This window comes from Lethenteron reissneri, chromosome 7 (assembly GCF_015708825.2).
Source record: "Lethenteron reissneri isolate LAM-NWPU_2019-01 chromosome 7, ASM1570882v1, whole genome shotgun sequence".
NCBI lineage: Eukaryota > Metazoa > Chordata > Hyperoartia > Petromyzontiformes > Petromyzontidae > Lethenteron > Lethenteron reissneri.
In genome coordinates, this window is record NC_083785.1 from 11,390,748 (window position 1) to 11,413,914 (window position 23,167).

At 47.4% G+C, this 23,167-nt stretch overlaps 2 protein-coding genes across 3 annotated transcripts; both read right to left on the bottom strand.

The window, feature by feature from the left end:
- Positions 1-3,319: 3,319 nt before the first annotated feature.
- LOC133357636 (twist-related protein 1-like) lies at positions 3,320-4,529 on the bottom strand. Its single transcript, XM_061575700.1, has one exon. It carries the CDS (start codon positions 3,987-3,989, stop codon positions 3,321-3,323), a length of 669 nt encoding a protein of 222 aa, XP_061431684.1. The 5' UTR covers positions 3,990-4,529; the 3' UTR covers position 3,320.
- A 6,096-nt stretch (positions 4,530-10,625) lies between these two features.
- On the bottom strand, positions 10,626-21,750 carry LOC133357642 (protein LSM12 homolog A-like). Of its 2 annotated transcripts, XM_061575720.1 has the most exons (6): positions 21,584-21,743; positions 18,694-18,827; positions 17,439-17,526; positions 14,053-14,162; positions 13,165-13,291; positions 10,626-11,539 (listed from the first exon to the last, which is right to left on the bottom strand). In XM_061575720.1, the coding sequence occupies exons 1-6, from the start codon at positions 21,702-21,704 to the stop codon at positions 11,535-11,537; spliced, it is 585 nt and encodes a 194-aa protein (XP_061431704.1). In that variant the 5' UTR covers positions 21,705-21,743; the 3' UTR covers positions 10,626-11,534. The 2 variants fall into 2 exon arrangements, with proteins under 2 accessions (XP_061431704.1, XP_061431696.1); XM_061575712.1 differs by lacking the exon at positions 17,439-17,526 and having other exon boundaries at positions 11,319-11,539; positions 21,584-21,750.
- Positions 21,751-23,167: the final 1,417 nt, after the last annotated feature.

Here is a 23,167-nt window from a genome sequence, read left to right on the forward strand (position 1 = left end):
ACGAACGCAACTCACATCGCTCTATTTCAAACATCGTCAATCCTCAGCGTGAAGCAAAAAATATAAATACATCTGAATTGTATTTCATTCATTTATAATTCAGACAACGGCCGATGCAAGATTGTCAGATTTTTTTGGATTTTTTTTTAAATTCTCAAAATTTTTTGACCGTCCTCCACTCCGCTAATTCATGCGACTATGTAGAAAGTAATATTAATAATTATATATATGGAGATAAGCTGGGCTTAACGTCTCACTGAATAGGAAGTCGACAGATGTGGTCTGCCAGGGTTTTCGAGCCAGCTGAAATGAAGCCCTGGCGATAACCAAATGCACTGTCCCACTCCCCACCTATAATTTCCTAGAATCGATCATTTTAGTCGCTTGTTTTTTTTGTCGTCTCGTTTATTTTGCTTGTCTGGTTTTGTACTCATAGTGTTCGCACCGTGAAACCTACACGGACTCTTTTTGTGCAAATCGTAAATAATCGATACCTTCAAACGGATGCACGCGCGTTGCGTGAGCCTTGAAATCGATATTAGTGGACGCGCTGCAATATCCCGAGTAAAAAAAACACGATGTTGTACGTACGTGGCTCGCACAAAGTTAACACGAACTTTTAAAAGAATGTTAGGTTCCTTAAAATCCGATACATATTTATAAAAGCGTATTGCATTGTCTCAATCGCATGCAAATGATGATACACAAACACGTAGTTTAGACCTCGGCGGTTTGGGGTACACACAATCACACACGATGACATTTGTAAAACAAAAGCGACGTTATGATTTCGTGAGTATTTCGATTCTTGTCAACATTCGCAAGTTATAAAAAAATAAGTTTTTCTTTATTAAATCTCAGACCGTGATGACTTCTCACGCTCTTTATCGAAGGCACGCGCGTGACAAGGCACATTTCATCGGCAGCTGAAGTGATACAAGGCGCAGCCCTGCAACTGCCTGCTCACTCCACTGCTGGCTGAAGGGGTCCCTCTAGACGTCATCTGGCCGACTCTTCCACTGCTGGCCAGTATGTCTCGGAAGAGGTGGCAGTCCCCACACTTTACCCCACCCACGAGGCGACCCGCCTGAGTTCGATTCCCAGTCTACGGCGAACATCAGCGGCGAGCGAAATTTGACTGACCTGGTCTCACTCCCCCGCTTCGTCAACCCGCACTTTTACCAGCGCGGTGAAGTATGGTGACGAGAGCCTTCGTCCATCAGTGGATTGGCAAGAGTTGTACATTTGCTATCACCATCAAATTATGTATATATTTATATGTTTGACAATTAATTATATATATTGTATTTACACGCATGCATTTTTTTTCTACTTTGGAACAAATTATTTGGTGATGCTGCTGCTACTGCGATGGCAGTGGTGCACAAGGACAATACAACAATAACATTCAACATGTTCATCAATAACATCGTGTGTGGTCTTAGAAGAAAAAAGTAGATAATCGGCGACGTTTCGGGCAATGACCCTTCCTCACGGCACGTGTTTACAAGTGGAATTTAGTAAAAAAAAATGTTAAATCGACGTTCGGAATGTGATCAAACGCGTGTGCGATCCTGAATCGTTGATTGTCTAGATTTATTTTTTACGTCAAAATCAAGGTGCTTTATCGTTCCGTAAGTTCGACTTCCCTTCGAAAAAATGACCACACATCCGCTGGAGCGCTCCCCATCTTGTTACAACCTCGGAAGCTAAGCAGCGAATTTGTTTTTCAGCCGCTCTGGACAGTACGGGAAATATCCACGGCGCGCCGTCACAAACCCGCACAGACCAGCGTGGTGAAGTATGCTTCATCAAAACATTTATTTACACTGGAGGAATTCATATTCTTGGGGTCTTTCGGTAATGTCAAGTAGATAGGTTCAAAGAAAAGAACAAAATGTTCTTCATTATTATTTTCATCCAACCTATCTACGCGACTTTACCGACAGACCCAAATAATATGAATTCCTGCAGTCACGAAAGCTTTAAGTCGAGATGTATACTGGAGGAATTTTACGAAGCTATTGTTTTCACAGACGTCCGTTCGGAACCTATTTCCGTCTACTCGGCGTGGGGAGGCCTTCCTCCAGCAGTGGATCGACACGAACCGGGGCTGTGCCTCTCGACAAGCCGTGGATCGAGTGCCCGAGACTGAAATGCAACGTTACAAATGAATTCTGAATGATTCTCTCTCTGTCTGTCTGTCGTTCAGTGTGACAGCATCTTGAGATTCAGATTGTGTTCAATAACCCTGACAAATCCTCATCGCGAATGCTCATTGCAATATGCACCCAGTGACCTTTAGTCAATCCAAAAGGAGTTATAATATAAACACGACCTGGCAGTGCACATGTATACGTACATACAATAATTAACAATTACTATATTGGATTATTCATTATCCCATCCAATCAGCTCGTGTGCGGTGCCTAAGTGGATCGCTGCAATGCACGACCATGAGAGTTGGGGGCCGTTCCGAGGGGGCCTTCATCCAGCAGTAGATGGATCATGGCTGATCGTGGTGATGAGTTGAGTCACCGTTCTCCCAGGTCTCCATTGAGAAAGCGACGCGCAGTAGCTCTCAATAGGCTCCCACGATCAACACCACCACCACCACCACCCACCATCCTCACCGCTCGCCACCACTCACTATGCACAATCCTCACCAGTACTCATCAATACCGTCATCAACCAACACGAGCACACCCACCACCCTAAATCAATGTAACCACTCACCCACTAATGCTCACCGCCACTCTGCAATCCTCACAATCAACAGCAATCATCAGCACTAACCACCAATCCTTACTAACCACCACCAAGCCTCACCACCACGAATCCTCACCATCACCACCGTTCCACACCACCACCATCACCACCAATCATCACCACCACCAATCATCACCACCACCACCGATCCACACCACCAATCTTCAACACCACCTCCACCACCCTAATTCTAGATTTGAAGCTTTCGTGACTGCAAGGATTCATATTCTTAGTTTTTTTCGGTAAAGTCACGTAGGTAAAAAAATTAAAATTAATAAAAGTTAAATAAAAAATAAAATAAAAAATCACGCCGTTTCGGAGGCAACACAAGCTTCCGTCTTCAGGTGGAACCGTCACAGCACGATAGCTGTATCGTGCTGTGACGGTTCCACCTGAAGACGGAAGCTTGTGTTGCCTCCGAAACGGCGTGATTTTTTATTTTATTTTACTTGTATTAATTTTTTACCTACGTGACTTTACCGAAAAAAACCTAAGAATACCACCACCACCACCACCCCTCACCACCACCAACCAACCAGCACGACCCTCCATCAATGCGACGCTGACATGGACCAGGCTCCCTCCATCCTCCAGACGGAGAAGGCGTAGCTCAAGCGCTCCGTGGCCGCGTAGCTGCAACTGGGAGCCGCCACCGCCACCCTGCCCTCGGCCGCGTCGCTCTGCAGCACCTGGTAGAGGAAATCGATGTACCTCGCCGCGAGCTTCAGAGTCTGGATCTTGCTCAGCTTGTCCGAGGGCAACGTCGGGATGATCTTGCGCAGCGAGGCGAACGCGTCGTTGAGCGACTGCGTACGCTGCCTCTCTCTCACGTTTGCCACGAAACGCTGGTTTTGCGATTCCGGTTCATTTTGATTCTGCTGCTGATGATGATGATGCTCCGGATGATGCTGCAGCTGCTGTTGCTGGTGGTCGCTGTCCTGCCGATTCTGCTGTTGCGGCAGCTGGTGATGGTTTGTCTGTAGCAGCAGCAGCTGTTGATGATGGCCCATTGATCCGTTGACGCCGCCAGCGGCGCTTCGCTTGCCCTTCTTGCATCCCGGAGTGACGGCCGAGTCGCCGCGAAGCCCCGACCGCTTCCTCACCGCCGCCGCCGCCCCTCCAATGGGGCTCCGGTATCTCCCCAGGGGAGCCTCTTCCTCCTCGTCCGTCACGAGACTCCTCGAGGGAGACGGAGGCGACAGGGAGTCCATCTCGTACATCGTTGGTTCGCAGAATTTCGAGGAACCCCGTCCACGATTCTCGACGGGCGGCGTTACGCACGCGGGGAGAACGATCCTTCCGTCTTTGGCACAGACGAGGATGTCACCGCTTGCTTGCTGCTGCTGCTGATGATGATGGGGAGGATGAGGAGGATGCTGCCGCCACCACCAGGTGTTTTTTGTATTTCTCGTTACGTTTCTGTTCCGAGTTTGTGCCACGAACGGACGGCCGCTCAGCTGGAGGTTGCCAGAGTTGAAGCTGTCGAGGTGACACCGTCGCGCGCGTGTTGCTGCGGTTGCTCCCAGCAGCCTGTACGACGACGACACGGGGAATCTTTGTCCACAATACAACAGCAGCAGCAGCTCTTTATGTTTGCGCTGCAGGCGAATAACGGAAGACAACTGCCGAGAAACCCCGATATTGGTTGTTTGCGTGTTGGGTTTTATCCGAGTGATGTTGACGGCGCGGTGTGTCTGGGACAGCAGGAGACGAGGACGCGATATCCACCTCCGATCTCTGCCTGCTCCGCGACTCGCTCCGCGCCGCGCTCACGCAGAGACGCAGAGAGGGACCCCCGCCGGTTTTATTCACCAGCCCCCCCCTCCCCCCCGGTGATGTTACTTGTACCCCATTGGCTGTCTATCGCGTTTGATGGGGGGGGGGAGTGGAAGCGGGGGTGGTTGACGAACATGCGGCAATGGGGTGGCGTGCGCTCGGCTGGGTTTGAAGTGCTCCGACATTCCGGGGTTTAACTACGGGTTAAGTTGAGTTTCCGTAACGGAGGTTTCTTTTTTGTGTGTGTGAAGGGGAGGGAGGGGGAGTTAAGATTCGCGTAAAATTATTAATGTTGTGTGTCGTTAAAACCCGCCACCACCCCGACACGGCCAATTGGTAAGGTTTTAAATATTGACTTAAAGCTTTCGTGACTGCAGGAATTTATATTATTTGGGTCGTTCGGTAAAGTCACGAAGATAGGTTCAAAGAAAATAACAAAACTACGACGTTTTGATCGTAGTTTTGCCTTCAAAGGCTAACCCCCTCGTCCTGAAGACGACCGCTTGTGTTGCGATCGAAATGTCGCAGTTTTTGGTTATTTTCTATGAACCTATCTACGTGACTTTACCGAAAGACCCAAAGAATATGATGAGGTTTTGTCACTTAAACAAACCCGTGCCGATGCGTGACGAGTAAAAACCCACAACATGTCCAATTCGAGTACGACGTTTCGCCACTACTTACAACTGGCATCAGCCGGGCAGCCAGAACTGGGTCGGGTGGTGGCGGGTTTAACGACACATTCATACTTTCGCGATCTAACCCAACAAAAAAAAAACTCTTAGTATGGATAGCACTTTGTCGCGAAAGCCGACAAGTCCGTGTTAAACCGAAGTGAGTTTGTTAACGTGAGGAGTGCTGGATGCAGTAGGGGACCGGGTTCGATTCCCGTTCATGGCCATCAGCACCCAGTGACGATTTATCTGAACCAGTTCTGGGACCTCCCCTAGATCGGCTCAGCCTCAAATGAGTACCTGGTGCGGGTGTGTAGTAAACATCGCCGCTAGGGAGACAAAGGCGGCCTTGGCGTGGTGCTGGTCACCTGCCCCCCTCCTCGTGCGCCGTGCCGGCCTTCATAGGTGCTCGCTAACAGCACTTGCCCCAAGTCTGCTACAGACTATACGGGGGATATTTTGTCTGTTTGGTGGGGGGCGGTAACGCAGCGGTTAGCGCGCTGCGTTACGAACCCGGCAGAGACCCGAGTTCGATTCTCAGCTCACCCACCAACACCCAGTGACGATCACCCTAACCGGTCCTGGGCCTCCTCTAGATCAACTCGGCCTCAAATGAGTACCTGGTGCGATGTGAAAACATCGCCTCAAGGAAGACAAAGGCGGCCGGGCGTGGTGTTGGCCACCCACCCCTTTCATGCTATTAGAAGGCGGCGGGCTGAATAACTGAAGCCTCCGGCGCACCCAAGTCCGGTATGAATTCACCAAATAATGCGTCGGCATGCTTACAATGGTTTACATGGTGATGGTCATGATAGCAATAACGACGTAAAGCACCGAGTGAATCCTGTGCTGGATGAAGGCCTTGGGGCTTGGTTGACCAGACTTCACAGCGAAGGTCGGCGTGGATTGACAGGAACTTGTTTTTTCTGACATGTGCTCAGTTTAGGACAGGGGTCGGCAACCAAAATAACAAGAAGAGCCATTTCTTTCCTATTCGGTACAAAATTCAGTATTTCAAGAGCCGCAATGCATCTGAGTACATACTGTACTCACGTACATATCGTCAAGAAGCAGCCCGTAAAGAGCCGCATGCGGCTCCGGAGCCGTAGGTTGCCGACCCCTGGTTTAGGAGCAGAGATCCAAGCAGTCGTGAGATGATCAGTTTCAAACCAGACCAGGGTTACCATCACCACCATAATATCAATGCCCTTCATTATCACCACCACCGCCATCAACAGCGTAACAAGCAGACTACAAAGTTTTACATCCTGGATTTGAATCTGGCTTTCAGCCACCTGCGATAAACCTGAGTTCTCAAATCTCGGTTTCATTGACACACGAGACAAACTTATAACAGTGTGGGAAACCGCGCCCCCTGCTGTGTAAATAATTACAAGGCCACTTTGCAGGACTGAACGGCACGCCCCGATGGCGAGACGTTATCTCCGTCGCCTGGAATACAGGAGGTCGTTATTCGATCCCAGACGCTCACAAGACCTGTGCCGTATATTCGGAGTCCGCGTGTTCTCGCTCCTCGTGGTCGCGCTTACTGTCCCCAGGGTGCCTGCGGTTTTGACCTCTACATTTCCAAACATGAGTTGAGATTTTTTTTGGCTGCGGTTATAAATTACGTGTGATCAAGTTAATTTATTAGGTATAGCCCTGTGAGCCATTTGGCTCTTGAATCAATTCGGCTCTTGTGATGATATCAGCCACTTCAATGAGCTGCCATCAGGCGTGTCCAGGTCGCCTCTGAAAAAGTTATAACTCAATGGGCTTTACCTGCTAAAGTACAGGCAGTCCTCGACTTACGAATGGGTTACGTTCTGGAGACCTGTTCGAAAGTAGATTTGTTCGTATATCGGAACGCAATATTTAATTGTAAACACGGTCTGCGTTATAAATGTTATCGTTTACAAAAACGAGAAGCATTGTTAAACTCGTAAGAAATATTGTACATTTGCGTGCAATGCTGTAATAAAAACTGGATAGTAATTAAAGCATAAAATGAAGTGTGACATGAAAAGAAACAAATCAATTTCATCTTCATTTTCTTGGATCCTGATTTCTGGCTTGCGGATTGCTCTGCTGAACGAAATCGTTCCGCGGTTCGGTTCATAATAAAATGGAAGTTCGTTCGTAAGTGCGGATGTTGTGAAGTCGGACGTTTGCATCTCGGGGCCTGCCTTGTAGTCGTAGGTAAGATAGTACGCATTGGGAGAAGCGTTGTGAAAACCCTCAGCCAATCTCCAACACAAATGATTTGGCAATGCTGCATAAGTAACAAATTACAAAAAAAAACCTAAACACGGTGGCTTTAAAATCTTAATACATAGGTGTTAAGACGTTCACCAAATAGGCATAAAGTCTGCATTAACCAAACGACATTGTGGTAAAACATGATCATAAATGCGTTGTCTTTGCAATTGATTGGTTTCAAAGACAATGCATATATTAGTGTTTTTTGTTTGCATTCTGACCACAAGTATTGTGGTTAATGCAGACACGATTCTTTGTAAACGGTTTCAGTTTGGTGTTTTAACATCATAACACCTTTTTTGTTGCCAGAAAAAAGGGGAAAACGTATTCTATTTTGCTACTGGCAAAGGAGGTCCCATAATGTAGCTGCTCGACCCGGAGCTCTCATTACTCTGATAGTGCATTGTCTTTGTGCTGTTCGCCTTTTGGCGTCCTGTGGTCTAACACCGTTTTGAGACTAGGCTCAAAAGAAAGCTGTCTCTGGTGTGGACCAATCAGTTTCAAAGACAATGCATATGTTAAATTTGTATTTAAAGCTTTCGTGACTGCAGGGATTTATATTCTTGGTTCTTTCGGTAAAGTCACGTAGAAGGGAAATAATAAAATAATAAAAATCTAAATATTCTCACGTTTCGATTGCAACACAAGCATATTTTTTTTTCTTGCTGTGGATTTCACACCTGATGATTGCTTGTGTTGCAGTGGAAACGTCGTGAAAATTTGTATTTTTTAATATTTATATTATTTTATTATTTCCCTTCTATGTGACTTTACCGAAAGAACCAAGAATATAATGCATGTTATCAGTGTTTTTTGTTTGCAATCTGACCACAAGTATTGCGGTGAATGCAGCCACGATTCCTTGCAAAAGGTTTCAGTTTGGTGTTTTACCATCTCAACACCTGTTTTGTTGCCAGGCAAAAGGGGAAAACTTATTCTGATACTATGAATTGTCTACGAAATTGATTGGCCTCAACCAGAGGCAGCCTCCTTCATGGCCTCGTCTCACCACCAGTCGGAGAACAACGCCAGAAAGGTAAACAGCGCAAAGGAAATGCAAATATGAAAGCATCATAAGCTAGGGTTGAGCAGTCCTATCTGTGGAATCTTTTTTTCCGGTATAAAATAAAAAAAAGATGAGAATTGAGCTGGAAAGCTGAAAGCAGATTCTTTTTTCATCGGATATAATTCAGAGTTGGTGACTGCACTTCACACCACGGAGCCCGATAGAAATCATTTTCTCCAACACAGGGCTCTGGGAGATTTACGAATGGATCCTTCATCTCGTGAAATGATGGAAATGCAAGCAAAAAAAGCAAATCACATTTCAAAGACATTCCTATTAGTGGGTCTGGAATAGCCACAGGATAGAGCCAGTCCCCTCCCTCTCCCTATGCTCACGATACAGGCACCCAAATTGGTCGCATAAAATAAAAAAAAATCGATTTGTCTGTCACCATTTTCACGTTGTACGGAAGATGAGGATTTGCATAGTACAGTGCCTCTTGCTTCAATGTCTCGGCAACTTAGAAAGCACCTCGCATAACATCACTTCTCAACCATTCCAATGCCCTGCTGCATGCAGTCGAGCCCAGGGGACCCCTCGTGGCAGCCGTCTGTGCGGCACATGGTGTACGCAGCAAGGGCGTGCAAATGTGCGGTCTGACAGCAGGAAATGTATTTTTTTTCTAAGTGCGGCAAATTTCGATCGCGATGCCAGGCCCCTGGTAACGAATTTTTTTTTCAATTTCGTGGGATATTTTTTACTTCCACTGTAAAGGAGGCAGCGCGCGGTATTTACTGTCCGTATGCATGCAGCATTAACCAGGGCAGCCGTGGGGTTCGAACCGCAGACCCCTGAAACAAGCTGCGAGAACACGCTGCTGCTCGGTCACGTCACCGCCCTGGGTTGAGGATTGACGACAAATTTGTAAATAGGCCAACGCCGGTTTGTGTAACGGGTTCACGTGATCTCCCGCACCAGCTGGCATCTGCTACGTTCTCCGCCGGAGGTTAAAAAGCGGAACCGATCTTTAAATCGGAAAGAAAATGTACCCTGGAGTTGGGGTTCAGGGAGGGAGGGTGGAAGGTGAAACTATGGCCACCCACTCTCCCGCAAAGGAAACCCCGGCACAACCAAATTGCGCGCCGTCGAACATGCAAAAACCCTGAGCGGCCCCGTCACATTCCAACACTGGCCGGGACACCGAAGTGCACACACACAAACAGCAGCCGTTTATAAGACTCATCTTTAATTTATAAACCGAAATCTTTCCATATTGAGGGTGTGGGCGGGTGGGTGGGTGGGGAAGGCAGCGGAGGGGAGAGCTTGGAAGTTGAGGAGTTGGTATGGGTTGGTTGGTGCGGAGAGAGAGGGGGGTGGGGGGGGGGGGGTTTGGGGGGGGGCAGGGAGGGAGTGGCGAGCGGCGCGCAGCGCGGGCGCTACAGTCCGTCCGTAACCGTAGCGCGGGTGGTGCGTGCGCGCTCCGTTCGCTCCGCACCGTTAACGACTATCCGTCGTTCCCAATATTTTCCGGCAAAACCTGCCCAGGAGCGCTGGCGCCCTCTCCGGCCGTCGCCAACTTTTACCCCGGGGAGCGGCGGCGGTAGAGGCGCGGCTGGCGGTGCTCTGGAAGAGGCGTTCTCTAACGAGCACTCGTTTAAGACTCCGTTAACGACACGCCCAACGTATTCGCCGACTAACCCTGGCGGCTTTAATTAAGCTGGCGCGACAGCAAAAGACTCGCGCGCTCCGAGACGTCATGTTGGGTTTTCTTCCTCCTTCAGTCTTCTTCTATTTGTAATATTTTCTCACACGTCATTTTTGTTTTCTCTCTCACTTTTTATAGCCCCCAAAAACCAGGGGGGCTTGATCGTCGGATCGATGATCCGACCGACGAGTCGCGGAGATGCCACACTCACCGAGACCGGCTTCCTCGGAACGGGTCCTTGTTGTGTGTCGCCGATGCATAATTTACAATCAAATCTGTCCACTGGCAATGACAATTACAAAGTGTTAAAATGAGTACGTTTCATGGGTTAAATTAAATACACGAGCCGACTCTGAATGTGGCATTTCTGCAATACGTACACTTGTTCCCCACGACACCCCCCCCCCCAGCTCCTCCCACGCTTCCCCCGGCCCCCCCCCCCCCCCCCCCCCCCCCCCCGAACAAAAAAAAAAAAATTTGAAAATATTTTTTTTTATTACGCGCTCATAAATAGAAATCGCCACAGAGGACAATTTAATTTGCGCGTAGCACGTTCGGCGTGGATCTGTGGGCCGCGTAAGGAAACGTTTATCGGGAGTTTTAGATTTCGACACTGCGAGGAATTCAACAGAGGACAGACCACAGGGGGGACACTGATTTCCAATCGAGTTGATAAGACGAGAGGACGGCATTTACAAAAACAGCAGTCCGCGTCGACACCAACTCGGGGCCATCAGACTTGGAAGACCGACATATCTCACGTGACGGGACGGAAAATTCTAGCACTCAATTTGTCCAAATCAAAGGCCAAGAGTGTAACAGTTTTCAAAAACAAGACGGGGGTTGGGGGGGGGGGAGAAAAAAAAAGAACGAGGAATATTTTCATCGTAAAACATAACGTTTGGGAATTTGGTAAGTTGGAACGTAGTTATTTCGGATGTTGGATTAATTTGTACTCATCTCATTCTTCTGGGACCTCTCCGAGAGGAGTGGGGGCGGGAGGGCGACCAGTGGGGGGGGGGGGGGGGGGGGTGACCGGAGGAGCGGGGCTGTGATTAAGAGGTCCCAGTTGATGCTTCTTTTATTAATCGCCCCATCACCTCAGACAGAGCCGAGTGGCCATGGGTAGAGTGGACGAAGTCGTGGTTGTCCGTTTTAGAGGGAGGGCGGGGGGGGACGGTGGGTTGGGGGAATGGGGTGGGGGGGGTACAGGTGGGGAGGGAGAGGTGGGGGGGGGACGAGCAACCCCGAGGTTCATAACGACAGCGGGGCTTCTCTCTGTGCCGCCTGCTGCTGCGCCAAAGGCTGCCCCGACTTGGCTTGGTCCACGTCCTTGAAGTGTTTTTCAACCTGAACGGCAAAAAAAGTAAAGGACTTTTTCACGGGTGCATTGTTGCAATGAAGGCGTCTTGGACACGATAACCCAACCCCCCCCCCCCCCCCCAAAAGCGATTCCGTGAACAGCCCCGAGTGTGCGGTGCGCAATTCCGTTCAAGAATCGATTCTGTTTCACCTCCACGTTGCTCTACACCCCTCCCTCCCCACCTTCCCCATCTCATAGAACCCTCCCCATCCAGCAGTGGACTTAGAAAGGTCTGTAAAAAACACTGCTCTAGCTTGTAACTAGTGACCTAACGACTTTGACAGTAGTGACTCGGCTACCGGCGCAATGGTTTAAGGCGGAACGAAACAAATGTGCGGATGGCGGGTTTTGTGTAGATTGAACACCTACCTAGACTGAAAACTCATTTCTTTAGAACGGCTTTTTTTGTTTAGTTTGTTGGCCTTCCCCCCTACCTCCAATTAGCTCGGCTGGCTACGTGCGGTGGTGCGAAAGAAGGTCCACAACACTTGCGTTCGCGCATCTAAAATGCACCCAAGGGCAATGAGGCTCCACACGGACCTCTCTCTCTCGGCCTTCCCCCCCGACGGATCAATACGACGCAGCTTGCGCAATAGCCGACAGGCCATCATAGTCGTAGCACCACACAATCGGGTGCCACGAGTGGTCACTGCAGTCCAGCTGTGATTGTGAAAAAATGTATCCTGAAATATTCAATTATCAAATGGCACGGGGTGGTCGCGTGGATTAGTGGTTAGAACGCTGAGCTGGCACGGCAGAGGTCGTTCGGTTAAAACACAGCCCTCCATTGAGCCGGATTCTCAAGTGAAGTGGAGTTGATGGCGTCAGCCCAGGCACCGTTGATATTAAAAACAAACCCCCATCAGATTAATTTTGGTTTGAGAGAAAGTGCAGCCCCCTAGTGTTGACATCAGAAGGTTACTTTTTAAAGGAATCCCAGGAGCAGTTCCATTAAAAATGATTCTGTGGGACGTTCTCTAGCACGACGGGTACCATTGCTCTGCGAGCTTGTTTTGTCTTACGAGAAAAACCAAGGGCACAATCGGGATAACATTGGAGGGAAAAAATTAACCCGTAAAAACAAAGTTTTTCACTATAAATCCTTTATATGCGTGGCATCGGTTTTATTTTATTATTCATTTCTGTTTTTCTTGAGTAAGAGTTTCATTTTTATCACATTGGTATTTTAAATTAAATATGAAATGTTTTTTTTCCTAGAAAGTGGAAAATTTTGGAAAAACATTTTCACAAAAATAAATTGTCACGCACAACGAGTCTGTGTGCAAAATGTCAGCTCGATTGGATCACAGGAAGTGGGTTAAAAAACGACCGAAAGATTTGCACGGTCGTAAGCGAGCAAGCAAGCAAGCAAACTTAATATAAAGGATTTAAAAAACACTATAGAGGTGTGCTCAATAACAAAAATATAATTCCCTGCTCCCATAACAACCCATGTAATCACAAGCCACCACGGTCCTCCTTACCATCTAGCCCAATCTTCGCTGTTCCAGAGGCGAAACGCGCCTTGAAGGGAACAGGTACGAGACAAGAAGGATGGATGGACAAGAAAGAAAGGAAGGGGAAGGCAGAGGAAGGAAGGGGCGGCACTCACAATTTTGCGCACGTGCGTCAGTGCGCTCCCTTCTCTGCCTTTGCAGTTCTCGACGCGGTACGGCGGAGAGATGACCACGTCCTCCAGCACGATGATGTTCTTCTCGTTCCACTTGCATTCCTTGATCCTGGCACACGTGACGGCGATGGGGAGAGGACGCGGTGGGAATGCGAGCGGTGATGGGAGAGATGGCGGTGGTACAGAAAGACAGGTGGGAGAGGCACGGAGGTCGGAGAGGCAAGCAGGTCGGAGAGGGATGATGGATGGAGAAAGATGTCAGCAGAAGAGAGATGAGTGGAGAGAGAGGGCAGTGGTGGGAGAGACGGAGGCGATGGTGGAGAAGGTTGGAGAGATGAAGGCAAGTGCCTCGGTTAGACTGGCACGTGTAAGGCACGCGCTGGCAACGCGTTGAGCCAAATAGTCAATTCTGTTCTTTGTGGATTTATTTTGCCCCTATTAAGGGCCACGCAGCGATACAAACACGTCCATGAACTACTATAGGGAGGGCCTGATCGAGCAGTGAATTGACAAGCGGCTGTACAACCACACACGTTTTGTTCGTAGACTTGGGACGATTAGTCAATGCAGTAAATTCATCAGATAAAAATAATTATCCAACTATTAACATCTTTTGCAACTTTGACCGCCAAGTTGCCTAACACGCGAGACTGCCTCACATTACTGGAGCCCGCGAGATACAGGTCATCGGTGATGACGCACAAGCAAAAGTAAATGGTGCCCGATGGAAGAGGACACCAGGGAGAGAGGGAGCTACGGAGGAAGGCAATGAAAGCCAAAATGAAGCAAAGTGCCAAATAACCGAGCATTTTTTTTTTCCTGATCGTAAAAAAAAGGAGAGAGGGAGGGAGGACGCGTCGGCTAACTCACGTCTTCTGGATCGTTTGGAACAACAGGATTCCCTCGGGCGACACCCCCATGCTCACGGCGTGAGCGTGACTCAACTTCTCCTCCACCTCGCTGTGCACCCGGCTTGAGAGCTGCCCGGAAAAACGACACAACATGAGCGGAACAAAACGGCACGGGGGGTTTGGGTGCGGCGCACGGCAACGCGCCGACGGTATGCCGACGCTACCGTGCTGGTCCACAGAGGTGCTGATGTTTACACACCACACCAGGTACTCATTTTTTAGGCTGAGTCGACATAGGGAAGGGCTAGGACCGGTTCAGATAATCGTCACCGGTGTTGGCCGTGAGCGGGAATCGAACTCAGGCTACCCACACACAGAAGTGTACCTCAACACTGCCGGCAGACGTTACCAGGCAAGAACTCAATGAACAGGATTTACACAAATCTCATTTGCATGAGTGACCACCGAGGGCATTAGTCAGAATCCGAATCTCTATTCATACTGGGAGGAATCCGATGAGGTATAAAGTTGTTTTTCACAGATGTCCAGTCTGCTGGAAGCGGGCGATGACTGCTCTGTGAATAATCACAATTGAAAAATCCGCGGTGTAATTTTTTTTTTTTTTTATCGGCCGGCAATGATCCATCAACCCCACTCGGCGATTAGTTTGATTTTTACGATTTAGTCGCGATTTAATTCTAGAGTCGATTGCGGTTCTCACAGACGTGTCCCTATCTGCTTTGTTTCACTTCTGTCGCGCTAGCAGTTTTGTTTGCTCCAGTCGCCCGACATGCGAGCGAATCATTTGCATACGATTTACAAGAATTTAAACGCAATTATTTCTTAGCAGTGCAAGATTGATACGCTGTGAGCGAAGGATTCGATACTAATTGACAAACCGATAGGATCACTCACACACCTATTACATATTCAACTATTCAACCTTCCTTGCCATGAAATTAGTTTCATCGTCACAATTCATAGGGGGGAGGGGAAGGAGGTCCAGATTCAATTCAAGAACATTCTTTTCCATCTCATTCATCTGGATTGGTCTATCTCTTTAATTCCATCGTCTTAAATACATCTGAATAGAATTAACATATCCATATATTTCCATATAGTATCCCAAATACTCCCTGACCATGTTCAAGTAGCGGCCTAGATCTTGACTGCCCCCCTCCATAAAATAAATGCACCCCATCACTGGTCCCCTATGCAGAGCCTTGATGTATGTCGGCATTTGAACGCCGCTATGTTACTGCAAACCCGATCGAATCTTGTTCTGCACGGGTTTTAATTGACGGTGGATCATTACGTGCCTTGTCGTTGTAATAGACCTGGGTTCAATTACAAATGTCATCGTGTCATTCGCTGTGAATTGCTATCACAAGGTAAACTGTAACCTCAGCCGCTGTGTAATTATACAAGTTGTGTCGAACCAGGACCCATACACAACAGCAAGGGTCTTCGCCTATAAACATCCGGCAGTTCATCATCAACCAATACTGATGAGGCTCGATGAGATGCTAAAGAAAATTACTTGTATATTTTATGTGTAGGGACAAAAATATGGATGCGAGACATTATTGAATTTGTGATTAATATTCTCTATGGCGCTTGAAGATGATATTGTGCTATTTAACCAAGTCCAGGTCTGTGATGTCCACGTGTCCATATTCAAACCCGAAGATCTGAACTCTGCAAGCTGAGCAGCAATGTACACTACACGTCAGTGTTGCAACTCAATTGGCTTTACCGTTCACAATCTCGTTATCTGCCTCTGCAAAGTATTGAAGAAAAAAACCCCTCTATCAATAAACAGTCATCTGAATTCAGCACAGGCTCCTGGAAAATCCACAATACCCTGTAGCCATCATCCCTCATTCAAAGCCTCCCAGTAAAGAGATGCATAGAATGACTCATGGATGTGTTTATTTATTTGTTGGCATTATTCCGAATTGAAAGCTGATTTTATTTTTTACAACTGCTTTTCGTGTTTAGTTTGTTGTCCTTCCCCCGCACCTCCGATTAGTACGGTCAGCTATGTACGGTGCAAAATAAGTTCAACTTTACAATGGATCTGTTCGAGTAAAGTTTTTGAGTTGAGCACTAGCTTTGGTGAATCATTAGAAGATAATCACATCGGAGGAGTTGAACAGCTGACACCATTAACTCACTTCACTTGAGATCCTGGTTTTAGTCTCAGATGGCTGACCCAGGAATGGAACCCAGATTCTCAAGTTCTGGCCCAGTTTTCTCGGGAACATTCATTCATTCGCGCAAATGAGCCACCCCCAATTGGTTTGCGCGTCTATTTTGGGAAACCAGTTTTGAAGTCAATGTGCGAGCAAGAGGGGTTCACGTTTTCATTATAATCTTATCTAGACCTTTAAACACTTCACATTTGACCTGAGCATGAATGTTAATATTTATGTTACTTTGTCATATACATTTTCATGCAATGGCAAATCGATAATTAAATGACAAGCAAATCCTCCAAGAGGATTAATCACTCAACCGCCTTGGTTGTGTTTTAACTACAGATACCCTGTGTCCTCCACAAAATATGAAATGCACATCCCCAAGTCACTGGGTGGCACAGAGGTGGGGAGGGGGGGGAACCAAATCAGAGCAATTAAGCTAGCAGTGCCAAAGGGGTTCAAATCTGGGTTACGGCCGCCCGCGATTTAACTGTTCTCATGGGCTGCACCAAAACGGATCACTGAAATTGGATATTCAAGCTTTGTGGATTACACATTTCAGCTTCACTACCATGCAGTTAACTCGTTACAGGGCACGCACCACAGGGGATGGGGTGCCTTTACTGTGGCTTAAGAAGCTCACTAAAGTAACCTCAGACGTAGTCCTATGACGTCAGCTTCTAGGACCACTCTGACATCCAGTCACACTTCCAGCTGTGAGAGTTCTCATTCTGATTCGCTTGATATCATGAGCCATGATTATTCATCTGGCGGACTGCGGAGCAACCACATCTGGCCACTTGATGATTCCTGGAGCAACTCACTAAAAACATATGGCTTCACTGAGATACGGAGAAAGACAACGGATTAGTGAGATGAAAGCGAGATGCACACGAGATAAGAGATGAGAGAGCCGTAGACGAGAGTTTACAAAAACTTGTGAGATTAAATGGAGAAATAAAAAGACATGTTATGACGTCACGACACCACACGACATCTGTAAATGCCAACGCGACGAGGTTAAAACTTCACGCGAAATGCCACGATGCCCTCCGGCACACGGTAGTTAGCTTTATCGCGTAGCCCACAAGAAATAAAATAGCTGAAGAATCCCATTATTAGGCATGGCCCCTCCCCATTGCACAAACGACAAAAGCATAAAAAGAGAAAACACTGGAAACGCAAGAGGGACGGGTGGACGCACAGGACTTTCCGTCGGGTATCGATATGGGCGGATGAGTTGCCGGTAGCTCGGTGAGTTCACCGCTCAGTCTGTTTGCTTGCCACCAAATCTGTTCGAATGGAGTCAACAATTCAATGTTGATGGCAGCACAACTGGAATACTATTGGGAGAAAAGGAAAACAATGTGTTCATTGTAAATACAAAACGAACCTCAGCTTCAGCATGTGGTTTAGTGTAGCCGACATCTATCAAGGCCGGCATGGACACAATGATGGTGGTGTGGCCAGCACCATGCCTGGTTACCTTTGTCTCCCGAGCGCTGATGTTTACACACCGCACCAGCCACTCATTTAAAGCTCAGCCAACCCAGGACAGGTTCAAATATCACTAGCTACTGATGTTAGCCACAGCAGGGAATTGAGCAGAGGTCATCAGGTTAATTGTGTAGTGCCTTAACCACTGCTCCACCACTCCCCACCATACACACAACAGCCGTCATGCGCCACGACGCCACTGTGATATCACCACAGCATTTGTGCCAGCGGACGTGCATTTTGAGGCCATGTTAAGTGTCGATTGCTAGCGAGCAGATTATGGGACAGACCCACGTATTATGGATTAGCTAATCGAGATGAATGGAAAATGTACCACCTGTGCTACAATCTTCCATGCCTACACACCTCCAAAATCATATCCCTCTTACACACACCGACAAACACTCCTACACACCTATAGAGACACACGAAGACCCCCACCCCCCATTGTAACCTTTATAGACTGTGGCAAATGCTGTTAGCAAACACCTATTAAAGCTGGCACTGTGCACAAGTGCTGATATTTTGGACATAACGCACCAGTTACTCCTTTCTAAGGCCGAGGTTACCTCGGGTTGGGGCAGCACCAGTTCAGGTTCGTAGCACATTGCACCAACCGCTAAACTATTGCTCCCCATGACAAAGATCCCCATATAGCCTTAACAGATTGTTGGGGCAAGTGCTATTGCGAGCACCTATGAAGGCCGAAACGGTACACATGGGGGTGGGTGGCCAGCACCACGCATGACGCCTTTGTCTCCCCAGTGGCGATGTTATACACGGCACCAGGTACTCATTTGAGGCTAAGTTGACCTCGGAGAGGCGCAAGACCAGTTCAGATATTCGTCACCGATGTTGGCCACAAGCGGGAATGGAACCCGGGTCGCCGGGTACGTAGCGCAGCGTACCAACCGCTACACTACCGCTCCCCACAAAAAATACGCACACAAGCATGCACGCACCTTGTTGGTGTTGAGCGACGTGAGCACGGGGGGCGGCTCGCTGCTCTCGGCGAGGATGTCCACCTCGGAGACGAGGGCCAGGTTGAGGAGCAGCACGTCGCACACGCCCACCTTGCCACTCGACGACGGGCATTCTGGGGTGCCGGCCGAGTTAAGGAGCTTATTCGTTCGCTGGTTCACTCACTCGCTTGCCCACCCACTCACCAGGAGTCAAACACGTTTGTTAGCATTCGACGAAGACGCCGTTGCAATGTAGTCTTTTTTTGTCAATCCTCGCCGTACGTTATTGCTGATGTATTATTAAAGGACAAGAAGCCAACCTTTTGCACATGGCTAGCCAAGAAAGAAAGAGAGTAACCGCTGGCTAGAACGCTTTTCCTTCCGATATTAGGAAGCCACGTGAGCGTTGCACTTTTAAATGTAGATTGAAAACTCATCACTTTAGAAGTGCTTTTTGTGCTCAGTTTGTTGACCTTCCCTCTCGCACTTTCAATGAGCACGGTTGGCTACGTACGGTGCAAAAGAAGTTCAACATATATACAATAAGATGGACAATGCAGCTGCTCTGGAACATGCACAGTACACTGTCAATCCACTGCTGGACGATGGCTACCTGCCCATGCCTTGTGAGTGTTTTGGAAGAAGTACAAACTCACACTCGTTGATGAGCATGCCTGAAAATATTACTTATTAAATTTACAACTATAATGGTGTTCGGCACACACTAGATTCTTTAAATGAATACAGCAAGTCGATACTTAAAACTAGGACAAAAGCGACATTTTAGAATTGACCTAAATAATTACGTTGAAGTTGATTAGTTTCACCCATAACAGAAGCCCAAGTTCTGCATGCATGTCAACTTCGTTCGCACCATACGTAGCCAACTGTGCTAATCGGAGGTGATTTAAGGATCATACTAAACGCTGACAAATATATAATCCTCACCACTAGTGTACCGCTAAACCTCGCAAAAAGTGGGCACAGCTCACTGCTGATTGCTCCTCTAAAACAAAAGATGGATCTTCACTTTATTTTATATAAACAACCTGGTTGGCCCATTGGGACCATAAAAGTATTTTTTTTTACACACAGGAGAATTAAGCGGATTTAGGCAGATTTTTTTTTGGAAAACTGGTCATATAAACCCAAGCTAAGCCATCTTGTTAAAACTTCGTAATTTTGTAATTGAAACCCAACTTTAAATGAGGCAGTTGATTTTTGTAAACGTTTTAGTACCGAACGCTTGTGCCAAACCGGTTTTAAATGTTCACGAATAGCGTACAGTAATTGCATTTTCCAGGAAATGCCCCATTGAGTCACAAGAGGCTTTTCTCAGAGCAGTCCTGAATTGTCTTCAGACAATGCACCCTCCAAAAGCACGGTTCGCTATGTACGGTGCAAAAGAAGTTCAGACAGACTGAATGTCGCTGTGATCAGTGAGTTGTCACAACCAGAGTCTAAAACCAAGCACGTCAGTCAACAAATGACCCGGAATGAGTCCAATCTTGTCATAGATGGAAAGTTAAGCAGTTTTGAGTCCAGATTTGGATGTGACCATGCGCAAAATAAAGGTGCAACAGGCAGTGGGGGCCGTGCAACAAAATCCACCGCTGTTCTCTGAACTACCCCCTCCACCTTTACAAAACCCGCAATGACCAGTGCGGTGAAGTATGTTAAATTATGGTGCGAATTATAACCCTCACACACAGCGAGTGGATTGACCAACGGGCTTTGCACGTACAGAATCCATACGCCATCGACACATTAAGCCGCCGAACGCAGCTCTCTCCACAAAGAGAGGACAATCCTCCGCATTGAACTTCAACCCCTAAGTCTTGACCTCCGCCTGAACCCAGTTCGGCCTTCAAATTGGATAAAAACAGCGACGAGACACACAACTCGTGCCCGCAATCCTCGCCCTTAAAAAAACACGTAGAAATAAACCACCGACCTCAAAATGTTTCCTGTTGTGCATTTTATCCTCGTGTTCCGGTAACAAAAACATATTTAAGTGCAGAGGCATAAGCCCGAGCCACATAAAAACGTAGCGTGGCCACAAAACCACGGTATTTGTGACCTACAGCGCAATGGTTGTAGTGTGTGTATGGTTTAAATGCCACGTAACGTTACTCTCACAAGGCAACTTTAAGCATTACGGTACACGTACGGCCGGCCCTAAGCAATATCCCGTGGACTATTGAATACAACATATGAATGGATTCCCCTGCAACAGTTTTTTAGTTACCATTTTAAAACAATTAACATTGCAAAACAATTGTTCGTACAATTAAACCTCGGCTTGAATGTTGCACAAGATCGTGGTTTTTTTTTCACCTTCATCGTTAAGTGGCCATATCGGGCATAACTTTCTTTAAGCAACGTATCCAACCTACGATTACTTTATCATTAAAGACAACGTATGAACACACACCTACATTTACGTGCCTTTAAAGCGTCCTTTAACACGAAAAAATACCGACCACTTAACCATCCAAGCCGCCAACTGTACGCGAACACACCGAAGCATTTTACAAGGGGACACGCGCCAATCACAAAAAGACCACCACAAACACCGCCCCAAAGCCCCCTCGAGATCAACTCGCGGGCATCACCGGACCAAGCAACGCCCGACAGTGACCACATCGAGAGGGGTTTTTTTGTTTCAAACATTCGGACAGCGAGCGCCGAGCGGGCGAGGTCGCTTCGCACCCCCACCCCCCCCTTCCCTCCCTCCTTCTTCCCCTCCATCCCTCACCCTCCCCCGGTTGAGGCATCTAGGCAAGCGCGGTGTTCTTCGAGGCCTCGCGGCGGCCGACTAGGCCTCGACATCCGACCGGCTCAAAACGGACGACGGCGAACGCGTCGCGGCGCGACGGAGAATGGATACTGAGGGTGAGCATCTTGGAGTGGTAGTCGAAGGCGAGCACCTCGCCGTGGATCTTCTGCCCGAGGCAGGTCACGCACGCCACTTGGCTCCCGACGCTAAAGTAGTCATTGGGAGCCGCCATTTTGACTGGAGGCGGCGGCGAAGAGGCGGTGACGTCACGAGCGGGGGGTGGGTGCTAGAGGGGGGAGGGGCGGGGCGGGGCGGGGCGGTGGGGGCTGTGGGCGGGAGGGAGGTCACGGGGTCACCCGTTCAATTCCGTTCCTTGATTGAGTCGTTCACTTGAGTCTTCACTCAATCTTGAGACGCGACGTTTCGGCCAAGGGCCCTTATTCAGAGCACGTAAATAGAGAGGGTCGGAGCAGAGAATGTTTTTGAGATTGCACTTCACACCGCCGGGGCCTGATGAGAATTACATTTAAGATTTAAAAAAAACTTTTATAATGAAGAGTTTATATCTTCTTGGTTCTTTCGGTAAAGTCACGTAGAAGGGAAGTAATAAAATAATAAAAATAAAACATAATAAAATAAAATAATTCTCACGACGTTTCGGCTACAACGCAAGCAGCCGTCACCTGAAGACGGCTGCTTGCGTTGTAGCCGAAAGGTCGTGAGAATTATTTAATTTTATTATGTTTTATTTTTATTATTTATTACTTCCCTTCTACGTGACTTTACCGAAAGAACCAAGAAGATGAATCCCTGCAGTCACGAAAGCTTTAAATCGAGAAGAGTTTATAATTGGTATGTTAATACTAATAGGGTTTTTCCCCTTTTTTTTCTGGCAACAAAACTGACACCTTTTGCAATGAATCATGCTTACATTAACCACAATACTTGCAGTCAAATGCAAACAAAAAACAATACTCTGATAATGTATGCATTGTCCTTGAAACTAATTGGTCCACACCAGAGACAGCTTTCTTTGGAGCCTAGTCTCATGGTGTTCGACCAGATGACGCCTTTTGGTGTCAAATGTTTGCATTTGACTGCAAGTATTGTGGTTAATGTAAGCATGATTCCTTGCAAAAGGTGTCAGTTTTGTTGCCAGAAAAAAAGGGAAAAAACCCTATTAGTATATTTTGGTACTGGCAAAGGAGGCCCCATGATGGTATATTAATAGTTACCTAAGAATAGCTGTTGAAGAACAGAGAAACCCTTCAACGATTAAAAGTGTATGACGAAGCATTAGCATACCGTATCAACCCATACGATTTACCCCGTATTCTTGTACAGGAAAATTGCGTTTTTAGGTCCATACGGCATACAGCCGTTTCAATACGGGCACAAAAATATGCATTTGTTTGTGTTTCTCCCTTGTGACGGGACTTTGTCGGATGAACGTTGAGAATTATTCGTGCACGGGGTGACCAATAAGGTCCTGAATTGGTCTGTAATAAGGTAGGGCACTGACGAAGGGTCGACAGGTGTGGGTTATTATAATAAATATTGCTGACATTGCATTATAGGTGGCCAGTTTATTTAAATTTATAGGATGGTTCATTTAACGTTTGTGTTCAATCGTTTCTTTTGTCGTTCATTTAGCTATTCATTCATTCACGTAATCATTCATAAACTCGTGAGATG

What these genes read in the sequence shown, in the direction of transcription:
- LOC133357636 (XM_061575700.1), bottom strand. Translation starts at nt 3,989, where the DNA reads ATGTACGAGATGGACTCCCTGTCGCCTCCGTCTCCCTCGAGGAGTCTC.
- LOC133357642 (XM_061575712.1), bottom strand. Translation starts at nt 21,704, where the DNA reads ATGGCGGCTCCCAATGACTACTTTAGCGTCGGGAGCCAAGTGGCGTGC. An exon ending in CGTCGCTCAACACCAACAAG is followed by an intron (nt 14,163 to 18,693) that starts GTGCGTGCATGC and finishes TTTTCCGGGCAG; the next exon opens with CTCTCAAGCCGGGTGCACAG. An exon ending in TTCCAAACGATCCAGAAGAC is followed by an intron (nt 13,292 to 14,052) that starts GTGAGTTAGCCG and finishes CACGTGTGCCAG; the next exon opens with GATCAAGGAATGCAAGTGGA.